The following is a 16659-nucleotide window of genomic DNA, read 5'->3' as shown; positions in this document are numbered from 1 at the left end:
TTTGACATGTACACTGCGATTTTGTTGAAGCTATAAAAAATAACTCAATGTGAATCCAAGCATACACTAAATAAAGCTTATTCTACCCTTATCTCATAAGTAGGTGGAAATGGTTTGGACAAAACCTATGAACTCGGAAAAACAAAGCAAACCAAGAATTACATGTTCTTTTTTTGTTAGGATACAAAATTTATCTGAACCAAAGAAAACCAAATTGGATTGGTTCGATTCTCGTGTTTCAATTTCGAAAACCAAATTTTTTTATTACGAAGCTAATTACTAAACTCGCATTGACTTAGTTTACACGCAACATTTTACTAACATCATCACCCAAAAGAAATAAATATATGAAAATAAAAGGAAAAAAAATAAATTCCTCTCCACTTACTTGAATGAGTATAAAGAATTAACTAAAAATAACAAATGACAAATTTATTCTTTCTAACTGAAATTTAAATATTACAAACTTGATATTATTTTTTGGTTCCATTTCACCTCTAAAAATTATTAAAATCCGAATAAATCGAATCGATGTAAATTTGATCGATTCTAATATTATCATTTTGGGTTAATATATGTTTATCCCATGTAATGTTAGCGATTTCCGTTTTACCTCCTTGTAAAAAAATGTGTTTAGATTCTACTCCTGTAATTTGAAGATTCTTTGATTTTGGATTTTCATGACGTGAAATTACAAAATTTAAGGTACTTTCGCCCCTTGTAATTTGAGAGAATTTCGGTTTACCTTCTACCATATCATCGATTTTGTACGGTCAAAATTCACGAAGGTCCAAAACCAAATAATCTTCAAATTACATGGTTGGAATCTAGAAATTTTTTGTTACAAGAGATAAACCAGAAATCACTAATATTACAAGGATAAACATATATTAACCCTATCATTTTTTACTGAAAACCGACCAAACCAAACCGATTAACCCTGTTGACAAGACAAATTGAACATTGGAAGAGTGGGGTTGACAATAGTTGGTGAAATGTGGGGTGGATGATGTAATTAAGAAGGAACAAGACAAGAAGAAGGACAGAGACGTAAGTGCACCGAAAATGTTTTTGTACATTTTATAAACAAAGAAAACATCAATCTCATGCCATGTTTCTTGATATCTGAGCTTACTACTCACTCTATTCTCTTCTATTCTATTCTGATTCCTTCTTCTTCATTCCCTTCTTTTCCTCCATCACCAACATGCTTATTAAGGTTTTTCCTTTTTCTCTTGATTGATACTGATACACTGATTCTAATACTTCCAAAAAAACAGCAACAAAGACAAGACTATATTCCTTCCTAGGACAAAGACAACTTCACTTTCTATTATCTATCTTCTTCTTAACTCTTCTTATTCCTTCCTTCTAACTCAAGCTCCATTTCATTCAAACTTATCTTGTTCAAAAGAAAAAAGCTCTTAAATCTTCATTTTTCAAATCACCCTTCTCTTTTATTGATTCCATTAACCTTTAAAACATATAACAATATAAGAAGAAGAAAAAAAACCATCTTGGTTCACAAGGTAATGGTGTTATTTGTAGTCAAAGTTGAAGTGAAAAAAGAAGGAACAGTAGAAAAAAAACCAAACTTTCTTGTTCATTTTCTTGAATTCTCACAAACCCATTTTCATTTTCCCTTAAACTTGTCATATTCTATCAAATCTCTTCAATTTCTCATGCAAAGTTACATGCTTTATTAGAACCAAGAACTTTCATTTGTCTTGAGGTTTGTGTGTTGTGTGGGAAGAAACATGGCTATGGCTATGGCTGTGGCTCATCATAGAGAAACTAGTAGCAGTGGTGGAAGCATTGATAAGCATCTAGATTCAGGGAAATATGTTAGGTATACTACTGAACAAGTTGAAGCATTGGAAAGGGTTTATGCTGAGTGTCCTAAGCCTAGTTCCATGAGAAGACAACAATTGATTCGTGAGTGTCCTATTCTTTCCAACATTGAACCTAAACAGATCAAGGTTTGGTTCCAAAATCGAAGGTATTGAAAACTTTGGTTTTTATAAGTTTGAGCTTCATTGGTATGTGTGAAATCAGCACTTAGTTTTGTTTTGTTTTTTTGGTGTTTAATGTTTTGCAGGTGTAGAGAGAAGCAAAGAAAAGAGGCTTCAAGGCTTCAAACTGTGAATAGGAAATTGTCTGCAATGAACAAGTTGTTGATGGAGGAAAATGATAGGTTGCAGAAACAAGTGTCACAGCTTGTGTGTGAGAATGGATTTATGAGGCAACAATTGCATACTGTAAGTGTGTGAGGAACATGTTTCATGTCATAATTCTACTTTTCGTGGAGGCAAAATTGATTCTATACGAGTAGAATTGATTTTGACATGTTTGGATTTTTTCGATTAGGAGTGATTCCAATTTAATGCTAGAATTCAATGCCTTTTTCCTCTACAATTGATTACTATATTAACTTCAAATTTGTTGTTCAATTCACTTTGACATGAACAGACATGAACATATTCAAATATAAATCACTTTACGTTAACTCACTTTTAGCCCGAATCAATATTACAAAACAATTCATTTAAAATCAATTTTTCGTCCCCAAAAAACCAAAACATGCAGTAAGTTAAGGCCTTGGAGTTGATATTAATGGATATTGTATTTGGTTGCTTTGATCTTATGCAGCCATCAGCAGCAAATACTGATGCAAGTTGTGATTCGGTAGTTACTACTCCTCAGAATTCTAAGAGAGATGCTACTAACCCTGCTGGGTAATTTTTAGGCTTATGAAATGAACTTTTTGTGATTTTTTTTTCTGTCTTGAAGGTTTCCTAATTCTTTTTCTATTGTGTAATCATTTGCAGACTCCTATCAATTGCGGAGGAGACTTTGACAGAGTTCCTTTCAAAGGCTACAGGAACTGCTGTTGATTGGGTCCAGATGCCTGGGATGAAGGTCTCTTATTTGTATTCCTTGCTGTAAATTTAGTACGAACAAAACATCGATTTAGTCCCTAAAATATGACTCTCTCCAATAAAGTCTCTAAAGTATATGATATCTGTCATTTTAGTCTTTGCCATTAAAAGGTTAGGGACTAACATAGCGGATTTGCATATACTTAAAGAACTAAAATGAAGGATTTGATATTCTTTAAGGACTACTTATTAATTTTATATACTTTCAAGACTAAACTCGAGAAAGAGTAATACTTTAAAGACAATTGAAATTAGTGGTCATGGCTTTTAGGAGATAATAATTTTGATTTTCATTATGATACTATGCCGATTTGAAAATGAAGGCCAAGTTTTTTCTACTAAATTATCTTTGTATACATTTGTTATTCTCTTGGCCAGCCTGGTCCGGATTCGGTTGGGATCTTTGCGATTTCACAAAGTTGTAGTGGAGTGGCAGCTCGAGCTTGCGGTCTTGTTAGTTTAGAACCTACAAAGGTAAATTCCATACTTCCGAATAAGATGTAAAAGTGTGGTTTGCAATTTTTATGTCATTTGTTGCCATGCAAGTTGAGTTCATCAAACTGTATGAATTTCTAAATCCCGATTTTTTAACAGATTGCAGAGATCCTTAAAGATCGTTTATCTTGGTTTCGCGAGTGTCGGAACCTAGAAGTTTTCACAATGTTTCCTGCCGGAAATGGAGGAACCATTGAGCTTATTTACACACAGGTGAGCTTCAAATATAAATTTAGAGACTTGTGTTGATTTATTCATACCTTTGTGTAACCTTCAGATTTGCTACAGACATATGCTCCAACAACGCTGGCTCCGGCCCGGGATTTCTGGACTCTTAGATACACTACAACTTTGGACAATGGCAGTCTTGTGGTGAGTATGTTTTGTCATCTGGTGCATAGTAATAAAAGGAGTTGACTAATCTTACTTGACGCATATATTTTGATTCCACTTTTGAAGGTTTGTGAAAGGTCCCTGTCTGGTTCTGGCACTGGCCCTAATTCAACTGCTGCTGCTCAGTTTGTAAGAGCTGAAATGCTCCCGAGTGGCTACTTGATTCGACCATGTGATGGTGGCGGTTCAATCATCCACATTGTAGACCACTTAAATCTTGAAGTAATACATCTTAACCATATGAGATCATGTATATCTTTTCATTCATTACACACATTAATTTGTTTATTCTTGTCTTTTAGCCGTGGAGTGTGCCAGAAGTACTACGACCACTTTATGAATCACCAAAGGTGGTGGCTCAAAAAATGACCATTGCAGTAAGTTCACTATTATTAATCTGTAAAGTGTAAGATTCGTTGCAAAAGTTTGTTGACTAATGTTATTGGTGCCTTTTGTGATAGGCACTTCGATATATTAGGCAAATAGCTCAGGAATCGAGTGGTGAAGTGGTATACGGATTAGGTAGACAGCCTGCTGTTTTGCGAACATTCAGCCAAAGATTGAGCAGGTAGCCACATGAAATGATTTGTTTCCTTGAAGGTCATACGTGCCCACAGTTCTGGTCTATCGATTTTTACAGTATCATTCTTGATTTGTATATCAGTTTTTTGGCTGAAAACTGATGTATTACATCTGCAGAGGCTTCAATGACGCTGTAAATGGATTCAGTGATGATGGTTGGTCTATACTGAACTGTGACGGCGCTGAGGATGTAATTATTGCTGTTAATTCAACCAAGAATCTAAGTAGCTCTTCTAATCCAGCAAGTTCCCTCACATTGCTTGGAGGAATTCTCTGTGCAAAAGCTTCTATGTTGCTACAAGTGAGTCTTGTGAACTCGATGTCACAATATTTTCAACAGTGTCCGTTTTGGGATGTTAGTTTTTATACTGCTTTGCTTGCAGAACGTTCCTCCAGCGGTTTTGGTTCGCTTTCTAAGGGAACACCGCTCAGAATGGGCTGATTTCAATGTTGATGCATACTCCGCTGCATCACTGAAAGCAGGAACCTATGCCTATCCAGGGATGAGGCCTACAAGATTCACTGGCAATCAAATAATCATGCCTCTTGGGAACACAATTGAACATGAAGAGGTATTGTAATGTTTACATTCACTTCACATGCTTGATCAAAATGTCTTCAGTGTTGTGGAATCCATTAGCATGCTATGTATAGTGATGTCAACAATTTTTGATCTTATCACTAGAAACATTTGTTCATTCAAATTATGTTCCTGATGAAGTTAAATCTTCACTGCAGATGCTTGAAGTTATTAGGCTTGAAGGCCACTCTCTTGCTCAAGAAGATGCTTTTGTTTCTAGGGATATTCACCTGTTACAGGTAATGCCTTACTATTGATAAATTATTGAGCATTTTCCCTATCAACCTCTTCTTACATAAGCTGAGCCAGATTTATCGGTAATATATTATCTTCGGTAAAAATGGTTGAATTTTACAACCGATGAAATGATTTCTTGTATGTAGTTGTGGTCTAAACATAAACAAATATGATCAATATAGGTATGTACTGAGGTGTTTTATGTGTATTCTTCTTGCAGATATGTAGTGGGACTGATGAGAACGCTGTTGGGACTTGTTCTGAGCTCATATTTGCTCCAATTGATGAAATGTTCCCAGATGATGCTCCATTGGTGCCTTCTGGTTTCCGCATCATCCCATTAGATTCAAAACCAGTTAAGTTTTGTTCCCTTCTTTTTTCCTCTCTATTGAGCTAATTTTTCATCTTTTTCCTGATTTACTCAAATTAAGTGTCTTCCTATGGCGGATGAATGTGATGATTTTGGAGTTCAAATAATTTAATTTCACACGATGTTACTATTTTCTGTTTTAGGGGGATAAGAAGGATGCCGTGAATACAAACCGGACACTGGATTTGACGTCAGGTCTTGAAGTGAACCCAACGACAACTCACGGCAGTGCAGATTCATCATCAAGCCAAAACACCCGATCAGTGTTGACTATTGCCTTTCAGTTCCCTTTTGACAGCACTATGCAAGATAATGTTGTAATCATGGCACGTCAATATGTTCGTAGTGTGATTTCCTCTGTGCAGAGGGTTGCCATGGCCATTTCTCCGTCCGGTATAAACCCAGCTGTTGGTGCCAAACTTTCTCCTGGTTCTCCAGAAGCAGTTACACTAGCTCAATGGATCTGCCAGAGTTATAGGCAAGTCTACATATTTATCTCGAATATCTTGAGCATTCTAGTTGATATTTCTTTTCTGAAAAAAGTCTAATGGATTTATCTTTCCCTTTAATCAGTTACTATTTGGGGACGGACTTACTGAGATCAGATTCTCTTGTTGGTGACTTGATGCTGAAGCAACTGTGGCATCACCAGGACGCGATTTTATGCTGTTCATTGAAGGTATGGCTGTAATTCTATTTCATTGTACGGTGGCGGAGGTGGTTCTTATGTTTAGAAAGGAAGTTGGAAGGTTTGTAATTTTGGTAGTCCTTTATAACGCGAGATTAATGTGATTTTCTGTTTGGTATTGCAGTCGCAGCCGGTGTTTGTATTTGCAAATCAAGCTGGCCTTGACATGTTGGAAACAACTCTAGTAGCTTTACAAGACATTACATTGGATAAAATATTTGACGAGTCTGGTCGCAAGGCGTTGTGTGCTGATTTTGCCAAGTTAATGCAACAGGTGGTTTCCTCAACTTAACATGAATAATGCAATAGATGTTTTTAAATCTTTTTTCAAGAGCTTGTACTAATTATAAGTTGTGTATACTTTGATTAGGGGTTTGCTTATCTGCCAGCTGGGATCTGCATGTCGACAATGGGGCGGCATGTTTCGTACGAGCAAGCCATTGCATGGAAAGTGCTAACACCAGAAGATAACACTGTTCATTGCTTAGCTTTCTCTTTCATAAATTGGTCATTTGTATGAAAAATCCAATGTGAATGCTAGTAATCAATGATAAATTTGAAGGGGAAAAATCAGGAAATTTTGTTCATGTACCAAGTTTGCATTTAATTAGATTTAATTTATTTATTTGCATTGACCAAGTTGAATTAATCTTGTAAATTATTGGTAGTGCTAGAGTGAAGTTGAGACTTGTATGGAGTACTTGTTTTTGTATTTAGCATTAGTATCTGTCTAGTTTGAAAGGACATGTAGCAACTCTAAAGCAAATCATCTTGAAAGGCTCATAGCTTACAAGTTTATTTGAACAATTATTGTCCTCTTTTTGTCTGAAAGATGATGGAAACATAAGTAAATTGAAATTTTAGATAAATCAGATTTCTAGGCAATTTAAATCTAAAACTATATTGACTGCTGTACCAGCCATGCCTAACGTGTACAGCCTAAAAGTACATCTTATCTTAAGAATTTATAAGCCAAAAAGAGTTGTAGTCTAATTAGATTAACTACTTATAAGTAATGGATGCATGCAATGAATGGGAAATACAAAAATAAATTAAATCTCATCATCTTTTCCTTAAGAATGTGATATGGTAGAGTTAGAGTTTTAACAAAAGTTATTTGAGGAAAAGCTCATCATCACTGCAATTAGAGAAAAAGTCAAAATAAGCATTGAGGAAAAGGTCACGAGGAGTATGTCTTTTCCTTTTATATGTTTTAGATTTGGATTTGGATACAGAAAGCTGGTTTTTGGAATTTGATTGAGCCTTATATTAAGCATGCTGATGGTACAACTTATCATCAATGTGGGGTGTAAACGCTTTGGAGTATTTGGAGGAGTCGCAATCCAAGGAATTGGAGAATGTGGAGGAGACGCGGATCAAAGCGTGCATGTGAGCCGTAACGTTTTTACAGCAGTGCCAACTTGCCAAGCTCATGGTAGTGCAGCCGAGACAAACTCCACCGAGTTACAACAGATGGAATAGGCCTCTTATCGATATGTACGAGTGCAACATTGACGCAACTTTCTCAAATAATAAGATAGGCATTGGAATGTGTCTAAGAGATAATCATGATCATGACTCATTTTTAATTCTCTAGTTTGAGCATTCTTTTATCAAGAAGAAGCAAAAAAAAAATAAATAGCATCAGCAAGTAAAAGCTGATATATGTGTCAATTCTTGACCAAATCATCCTGAGAGATTATAGTTTAGCAAGTTTATCCTCTTTTATCATCGTTGGTTGCAATTGCAAATGGGGAGATAAGTCAAAATGTACATTAAGGAAAAAGTGAGCATATCTCCTTTCCTTTTTGTTCCAGTCCAGCTAAGCTCGTCTTAGTTAATTCCATATGTCAATGTCAAGTACAACCCAAAGAAAAAAAGTGCTCCTATTTATTATTTTTTAGAATTTAGTGACCCTTTATACCTTCATCATAGAAGAAAAAGAGTTTGTATTGAAAAATATATTGATTTCCAAAGTGTTTAAGGAGATTACCTTTTCCCTCTTTAACCTCAAGATATCGAAGTTTAGTGGAGACAAGAAAAAAAAGATGCACAAATATCATCTAAAATGAATCTATCTGGGAGAATGATCCATGCCAGACAAAAAAACTCTCATATTACTCCCCCAATTTCATATTTTTAATCATTATGAAGACTTTCTTTTGGTAAAAAGCTGATTTAAATAGGACACTTGACATTCAAGTGGCTCCACAGAGCATTTTCAGAAGATCCGATCTTCTGAGCTACTATAAGACTAATCTATGTTCATGTGTTCAGGTCGCAACTTAAAGGTTTTCTCCCCTTAAAAATGTGTTCTACAAATATTGAACTACAATCCTCTCCCACAAACCCGTGTTGTTTAACCAATTGAGTCACATCTTTAAATCATTTCAATTATGTAAAACAAAGGATATTGTTATTTTTTAAAATAATTGCTCAATTTATTTGTCCTTTACATCTTTGATATATCGCTTGTCCGCATCTTATGTCTTGTTAATTTATTAGGCAAATATAATAGTATAATTTGTGAAATAGAATTTTTCTAAATTTATAGATAAACATGAACTAAAATGTTACTTTGTGATTATATGATCATAGATGAGAATCTTGATTCTATGTGGCCAAACCAAAAAAGTGTGAGCCCTAACCAAAGTTAGGTCATAATTTGAGGGCTAGTTTGTTTTTTGCTTTGGCGACATAGGATCCGAATTCGATTGAATTATTTTTGGGAATGGACTGAAAGGATTGTTGCTAATCAGTTGGTTAAACCATAAAAACTTTGCAACAAGATACTAGAGAACAGTCAATTAGACTTGTTAATTCTTTCAATTGAAGGGGCATAAGTTGTTTTCAGTTAGAAAATGAATATGTATAAATCCTTGTGTCTTTCTCTATCTCTTTAGGCATCTATATTGCATTACATTGCATTGTAGCAAATATAATACACCGTAAGTTTAGTGCAAAGCTACTCAGTGTGGAGTTAGACCACCATGACGTTCACAACAATATTACCAATGCAAACACACTCTTAAAAGATTTATTTTTGCCGGGGGAGAGGGAAATCGAATTACGAGCAGTTTAGGATCAATATATATTGAAGTGAACGGGCCAATAGAATAGAATAATGCACGTAACTATATTGTAAGTCCTGTTTAATCATTCCACCATCAAATGTGAATTAAACCATAACACATTCCAAAATCCCAATTCAGATATCTTGTTTGATCAAGGAAAGAGTACATGAATCACATCATTTGGTTCTACTACTAACATATGATACCAAGCTTAACAAACTTCAAACACAGTCACAAACCTGATACCAAAACAAACTTTATAAACAACTTGCCCTTGTTTCTGTTGCCATGTGTGTGACAGCCATGTGTGTGACACTGTTTTTAATTATCTCGATGCCAAAGACCAGAAGTTAAGAAGAAATGACGGCACTGTCGTGAACCAGCATATGAATGCCATGCCTGTAGCCGTTTCAAACTGAACACAGTGGTTCTCATAGCAATTACCAAGATCATTATCAATGAGCACTGTTATGCCCGCTGATGCACAAGCTGCTGCAAATATAAGCGTCGAAGTCACCTGCATGTAATAAGATACATGTCTTCTTAATTAACTCTATATAGCATTTTCAAATGGGAAAATAATGATAACAGAAGTTAAAAATCCAATGTCCACGTTATGAAGCTTAAGAGTGAATGAAATAGCGACAATTATTGTAACAATATTAATGAGTCTTGTTGGAGATCTTACCCCATCGCCAATTGTAAATGAACTGACAAGTCGGTAGTTCTGCAAAGATCGTCTTACCAAAATGGCATAAACATCAGTAATAGCTAATGCAATGCTCCACAAAGTCTGCAAGCCAGCAGCCGCAACAAGGAAACTGATAAAAAGATGAGACAAATTTTATGTAATGTAGTAGCCTTTCGTAAATATAAGAGGAATTCCAACAAAGATAAAGCCAAAATATATAACGATCTGTTCAATTAGGTAAACAGCTTATTGAATAAGAATTTATTCTATAAACGCTTATGTATGCATTATTTCTATAATCAATGGAACGTAGTTAAATTGTTTTTTGTATAGGTTGTACGATTCATAAGCTATCATGAGAAACTTCATGAAATATGCTGAAAACATCTAATAGACATGTCATAAGTTAATTTCAAAAAGTCAATAAAACACTTACAGGTATTTATGTCAGATAATTCCAAATAAACAAATAAGCTCTTACAAATTACCCTAAACAGTGTAGGCTAGTATGTATTGGCAAATATCAGAACCATCAAAACCTGGTATTGTCTACAAATAAATCGAATTAGATTTAAAGAATCCCCTCCATACAACAATACCAAATGCTTTTAGGCATGGCACTAAGTCATTATCATAATCTTTTTATCCCATTTTAAGACTCTCTACAACAATTGCTGTTCCAATAGTTAATATGAAACTTTGATAGAAACTGGCATCTCAAAAAAGAATTATGCTTAATGTTAAGACAGAGTCAAAACACGAAACGCACAACTATATTCTCACAACACTTACCTGACCATGATATACGTCAAAGACGGAAGTAAGACTTTTTTTGGTTTCTTAAAAACAGAACATGTATGTGAGAGAGAACGATTTTACACATTCACGTGTTTCTCGTGGGTTCCCCTTCGTACCAAATAGAACTGCTACTAAAAAAATAGCAAAAAATATGGCCAGAATTTTAGTTAGGCCTAACTGAACCCCATAACACCAGTTCAAAAGGTGAGAAATGTCGCTCACTAATAAACACTTTTTCATGTCATATCTCATCCAATATGGGACAATCAACATACACCCCTTGCACCCAAGACATGATTGGACATCTGGAACGTGACTGGATTGGCCGATAAGGGGTAGCCTAACAAGTCTTGGATAGGCTACGAAACCATCTTAGAATTTGAGTTGGGTTTAACTCAACCCCAGAAAATTGGCTTGTAGTGTAAGGTGAGGGATGTCTTCCACTTACGGACATTTTTGTAGGTCATGTATCAATCACCTAATGCGGACTCTCAACCGACTACTTTATTTCCAGAATAGAAATCTAGGCTAGACCAAAAGTTTGTATGGAGTATGGACCAGAAATTACAAATGGAAATCCCAGAGATATTTGAAAGACTCTGGACTCTCCTACTTCCTTTCCAACATTCCACACACTTTCCTTCACACCCCATTGCTATATACACATAGCAATCAACTATGATATATTGTGTGTCCTTTCAGCAGCTCAGGTAGATGTAAATAAAATGTAAGACTCCCTAAGGTATGGAGAACAAAGTATTAGATAAACTAAACATGTCTTAAAGTCGTTGTATTGTACATTACAACAGCTCCATTTTGGCACCAAATAGTGACATGGATGGCTACATTTTGTTGGGAAATAATCCTCGAAATCATCTTTATTAGTACAGTAAATTTGATACCATTAGCATGCATAAACATGCAGCTCTATCACACTCAGACCCATTGAATTCACTGACCATAAAAGTAAAAAGATATGACAAATAACCAACCCATTATTAAGTTTTCATACAGCAACACAATCATACTCCTCTACAACAATTTCAAATTCATAACCATGTATCAGAAACATATGTAAAATGCAGTGATGCAGTGTATTATTACCAGTCCAAATCCACATGCCACTGATATTTATACCATACCCATGTGGCAGAAATTTTGATGAAAATTGATCAGAATCAATCTCCCAGTAGATAAACATTTAACCATTTACCCATGTGGCAGAAACATTTTAACCATGGGTGCATTTAGTTTGCACCACCAATTAGATTGGTCTAACTTAGACCATTTATTTTTACCTTTAGATTAGATCAATCACTAAATCTTGCTATGCACTATCCATACCAAATCTGATCCATAAACTTTATTTCTCTCATTGGACTATTGGAGTCCTCTCTCCCTGGTCTTCTTCCAACTTCCAATTAAACCATTATTTCTCTCATTATCATTAATCAAATCTTGTCTTGGTTTAAAATCAAACGCTTGCAAAATTAAATCTAAGCCAACCATCATCATCGAAACAAATAACTCAAAAACTCATTTATATCACCAACCACAACTCAAAAAAACATAAATCTAGAAAACTAAAAAATGTATTTCATCTTTAACATAAAAACAAATCCTTCCTTACATCCTTCGCTGTTCTTCAACTAAGAAATGCATTTATATTTCTATTGCCTTAAAATCCCAATGTTTTTCCACATGCTTTAAACCTTGAACCCTCGTGTCACTCATATATTATCTACAAATTATTGTGTGTGGATTTTGTAAATGATAATTTCACCAAATCCAACGGCACAGGCTTCTTACAATTACAAATAAAACAGCATTTAAATGTAGAAACAAAGGAAAAAAAAAAAGATAAACAAAATGAATATAAATATTAAACCCTCAACAAACTTGCGTCTGGCGTGTACTCAGCCATTTGTTATTTTCTGTCATTTGATTGTAACTAACTAGCTCTTAGGAGGGAAAACAATTATTCTGAACCTTTCATACTGAGTGCTAAGAATTAGAGAGGAGAAGAAAAAGAAACAGTGAGAATATCTTAGAGGGATTCGTAGTAATTCATAGCTGAATCAATAGTGATGTTCTAAAGGTGTAAACTCGAATCATATAAGATTCTATCCAAGAGACATGGACCGGACATGACACTGATGCGTCGACACCGGTAGGAATTTGAAAAAAATGACATAATTGATGGTAATCACGTGTCGTGTCGGTGCTACGGAGTGTAGGAGCAAATCACTCTGAACTTCCTTAACAATTTTTGTTGTTCTCTCTTCTCTTCCATCTTTTTTAGTCTTTTCTTACTATATTGAATCTTTAGATCAGTAAGAATAATTGTTCTAAAGGATCTGCTAGCATTTCTAATTGTGTGTTTTCAGGTTTCATCGTTAATCTGGATAGACACAATCACAACAATTACTAGTCCAAATACATGACACTGATATCTATACCATAACCATGTGACAGATACTTCGATGAAAATTTATCAGAATCAAGCTCCTAATTGACAAACAATCTGATCTTTTCACACAAGTTTCTCTTATCTATATCAATTTACACCTCTTCTCCCTTTGTATTTCTCTCTTTCATTCTCCGTCACATTTCCTATTTTATCACTCTTCCCTTTCTATTCACCCTTACCTAATTCTCTAGCCGAGTGTTGCCAAATAGCGGCTATGGCAGCGTTGCAGCGTAGCGGAATTTGAACAAATTGTTATTGTTCTGCGATAGTATACACTATTTAGTACAAAGGGCCTGTTTGGATTAAACAGCTTATTTACAGCTTATAGCACAAGCGCTTGTCATGGTAAGTGCTTAGTGCTTACGTATAAGCTTGCATAAGCTATTTTTATAGCAAAAGATAAAGTAACATTTTGTTTTTGTATGTGCTATAAGTTGTTTTTATAAGCTATATTGGAGAATTTATGAAAATAAGTTGAAAAAAGTTTATGAAAATTGTCATAAGCTGTTTTCATAAGTTTTCCCAAACAGTCTCACAAAACTTATCGAATAGATATGCTCAAATAAGCCAATCCAAACAGGCCAGTGTTGTCAAAGATTGGCCATACATAGTGTAATTTAAACAAATCGCTATTTTCCACGATCTGCAATTGACAACATTGCTCTCACCATTTAGTGTGAGACAAATCTCTAACCTTAGACAAAAATCTCTAACTTGGAATCTCCTAAATCTAAAAAGTGACAACTTTGCCAAATCCAATGGCACAAGATTCTTACAATGACAATTACAAATAAAAAAGCATTTAAACGCAACAACTACAACAACAAAAAACCGAAAACTTATACGATAAACAAAACGAATTACCAGAAGGCAGTGACAGAAGGAAAATCGCTAGTGGAAGCCATAACAGATAGCGCAGCAGCCGCGAAAACAAACTGCGAAACACGCAAGGAAAGGCCACCAATAGTACCAGGCATGCCTTGAATATCCTTCATCCTCACCATAGGAACATTTACATTTTGTTCAGCAACAGCAACACCACCATCAGTAGTTGGAACTTCTTCAACTGGGTGAATTGAAGCATGGCTAACGTTCATTTCTTCACCCAATTACACTTCAATTCATAATCACACACACCCAACTTTCTTCTTCTTCTTCTTCACCAAATCTAATCAAAACCCATCAAATAATTTCAATAACCCATGATCTAAAAAGTAATAAAAATTATAACTTTATTGTATTTTTTATTGGATTATTATAAACTAGTGACGACCCTTTTATTTATATACATAAAAGATATAATCAAAACTAACAAAACAAAACAGAATCAATTCCTAGCTTATAGTACATGAATTAAAAAAACAAAAAAATACCCAAAAAGCAGAAAAAGAAACATACCAAGATGAAGAATTGGAGAGAGAGAGATCTGTATTAGAAGCAAAATGGAAGAGAGAAGAGAAGAGTGCCTGCAGAGTGCAGTTGTTGGTGTTGTTGAATGTTGGTGCACGCGTCAGTTGTGAGAACTTTTCTTTGTTTTGATTTTTCTTCTTTTTCTTTTTGTTACTTTTTTTTTTCTTTCTTTTTTGGTTTAAATGTGTCATTGATCCCTGCACTTTCATCAGATTTTGGCATTGGTCCCTGCACTTTTTTTTGTTTGGCATTGGTCCCTGCACTTTGTAAAAATATTGGTATTGGTCCCTCTGTTAACTTTCTGTTAAAAAAAAAAACACAAAACTAACGGAGTGCCACGTGGCCCAATCATTTCATGCCACGTGGCACCAATACCAATATTTTTACAAAGTGCAGGGACCAATACCAATATTTTTACAAAGTGCAGGGAACAATACCAATAGTTTTGTGTTTTTTTTTTTTAACAGAAAGTTAACAGAGGGACCAATACTAATATTTTTACAAAGTGCAGGGACCAATTCCAAACAAAAAAAATTGTAAGGACCAATGCCAAAATCTGATGAAAGTGCAGGGACTAAAGACATATTTAAGCCTTCTTTTTTTGTTGTTGTTACATTTTACAAGTCTTGTTTTTTTTTTCCCTAAAAAAAAAAGTCTTGGTTTTTTTTTAAGTAAAAATGTCTTTTTCTTTTACTCTCTCTTCTCTTTAACCTAACCAGCATCTTTTCTCTAACTAACACTCATTTTCTTATCGAATAAAATTAATGTGGATCTTACTATTTTATGTGAGTTATGTTTTCATAATATAAAACCTACTTTGATTTCATCCAATAAAATAACAAGTGTTAGAAAGAGTGTTAAAAAAATAGCGTTGTTAACACTCATCCTTCTTTTTAACCTAATCAACACTCGTCTAAATCAAACTTTCTTTCTTTTGTTTAAATAAGTGATAAGTGATAACTATGTATATATTTAGTTTTTCTTTTATATATTATCGTGATTTCGTAAACTTTGTGCAATAATGTTTGTTTTATTTTTCGGCTTGGTGCGTTTTTTTTTTATCTTGATGTGGTATTCGTTTGATTTTGATTGATAGATTAGTTTCAATTCAATGCATATTCAATCAATGACTTTGATGTCGTTGATGTTATTACATACACTTGAATTTTGTAGTATTATCTTGAATATTGTGAGTTCATTCGCAAATATATTTTTTTGTTTTAGCAACTTTAAATTGTATTGGTACTTTATTTTTATTTTTATAAAGACAACATCTTTTTAAAGACAACAAAAGAGAACATCTTTATTTTTATTTTATTCTTTTAATAGTTTAATGGCTAGAAATTCTTTTTTTAAGGAGAATAAGTAGGTGTTTGGAGTTCGAACGCCGCCCCTGCATATATTATGTAATTTTCCTACTGACTGAGTTAAATCCACAGGGAGGGAATGATCTTTATCTTTATTTTTATTATAAACAAATGGCTTGCACAAAATATAAAGTACACTTGCACTTCACGCTTGTTAAATTTAAATGCACCTCATAAAAAAAATGTGTAATCTATTTGATAAGACAATGTCCATGTAATCATCCATCAATAATACACAAATTCCATTTTGAATGGAAATGAGATGGTTGATTACCTCATTTATTTCTTTTTTAAAAAATATTATTTTAAAGGAAATATTATTTTATTTTGATAGAAAAATGCTATCAAAGCAATTCACATCCTCGTCTCGCTCATTGTCAATTTAAATGGTTCCTAATAAAGAAACTTATCTCACGTAATTTTATTTGAAAGTACAATAAAAACACAAGTTTTCAACACGACACACAAGAATTGTGTGTGTATTACATATCTCACGTAATTTGTGTGTATCCCTCAAACTAATACATAAGAATTGTGTGTATTTGGTCCCTGATATACAACTCTT

At 34.2% G+C, this 16659-nt stretch overlaps 2 protein-coding genes across 2 annotated transcripts; one reads left to right on the top strand and one right to left on the bottom strand.

Moving 5' to 3' along the window:
- The first annotated feature begins 1111 nt into the window (after positions 1–1111).
- LOC146930401 (homeobox-leucine zipper protein REVOLUTA-like) lies at positions 1112–7091 on the top strand. The gene is made up of 18 exons (XM_085701949.1): positions 1112–1999; positions 2099–2258; positions 2650–2735; positions 2829–2919; positions 3318–3413; positions 3534–3647; positions 3723–3806; positions 3894–4049; positions 4130–4204; positions 4289–4395; positions 4527–4710; positions 4793–4981; positions 5148–5228; positions 5447–5581; positions 5740–6074; positions 6170–6275; positions 6409–6558; positions 6655–7091. Exons 1-18 carry the CDS (start codon positions 1758–1760, stop codon positions 6802–6804), a joined length of 2541 nt encoding a protein of 846 aa, XP_085558075.1. The 5' UTR covers positions 1112–1757; the 3' UTR covers positions 6805–7091.
- A 2310-nt stretch (positions 7092–9401) lies between these two features.
- Positions 9402–14849, bottom strand: LOC146930400 (CASP-like protein 5A2). The gene is made up of 4 exons (XM_085701950.1): positions 14716–14849; positions 14182–14485; positions 10047–10179; positions 9402–9875 (listed from the first exon to the last, which is right to left on the bottom strand). Exons 2-4 carry the CDS (start codon positions 14412–14414, stop codon positions 9684–9686), a joined length of 558 nt encoding a protein of 185 aa, XP_085558076.1. The 5' UTR covers positions 14415–14485; positions 14716–14849; the 3' UTR covers positions 9402–9683.
- Between the last annotated feature and the right edge of the window lie 1810 nt (positions 14850–16659).

Source organism: Medicago sativa, chromosome 4, assembly GCF_051527215.1.
Source record: "Medicago sativa cultivar Bolivia chromosome 4, Bolivia_mono, whole genome shotgun sequence".
Lineage (NCBI taxonomy): Eukaryota > Viridiplantae > Streptophyta > Magnoliopsida > Fabales > Fabaceae > Medicago > Medicago sativa.
Note: the sequence above shows the minus strand (reverse complement) of the source record. Positions and strands in the feature narration are given on the sequence as shown.

Coding starts and splice junctions, on each gene's coding strand:
- LOC146930401 (XM_085701949.1), top strand. CDS start 1,758: ATGGCTATGGCTATGGCTGTGGCTCATCATAGAGAAACTAGTAGCAGT. Junction 4,050..4,129: donor TAGACCACTTAAATCTTGAA/GTAATACATCTT, acceptor CTTGTCTTTTAG/CCGTGGAGTGTGCCAGAAGT. Junction 4,982..5,147: donor ACACAATTGAACATGAAGAG/GTATTGTAATGT, acceptor TCTTCACTGCAG/ATGCTTGAAGTTATTAGGCT.
- LOC146930400 (XM_085701950.1), bottom strand. CDS start 14,414: ATGAACGTTAGCCATGCTTCAATTCACCCAGTTGAAGAAGTTCCAACT. Junction 10,180..14,181: donor CCTTCTGTCACTGCCTTCTG/GTAATTCGTTTT, acceptor TCTTTTTATCAG/TTTCCTTGTTGCGGCTGCTG. Junction 9,876..10,046: donor CATTTACAATTGGCGATGGG/GTAAGATCTCCA, acceptor TATTACATGCAG/GTGACTTCGACGCTTATATT.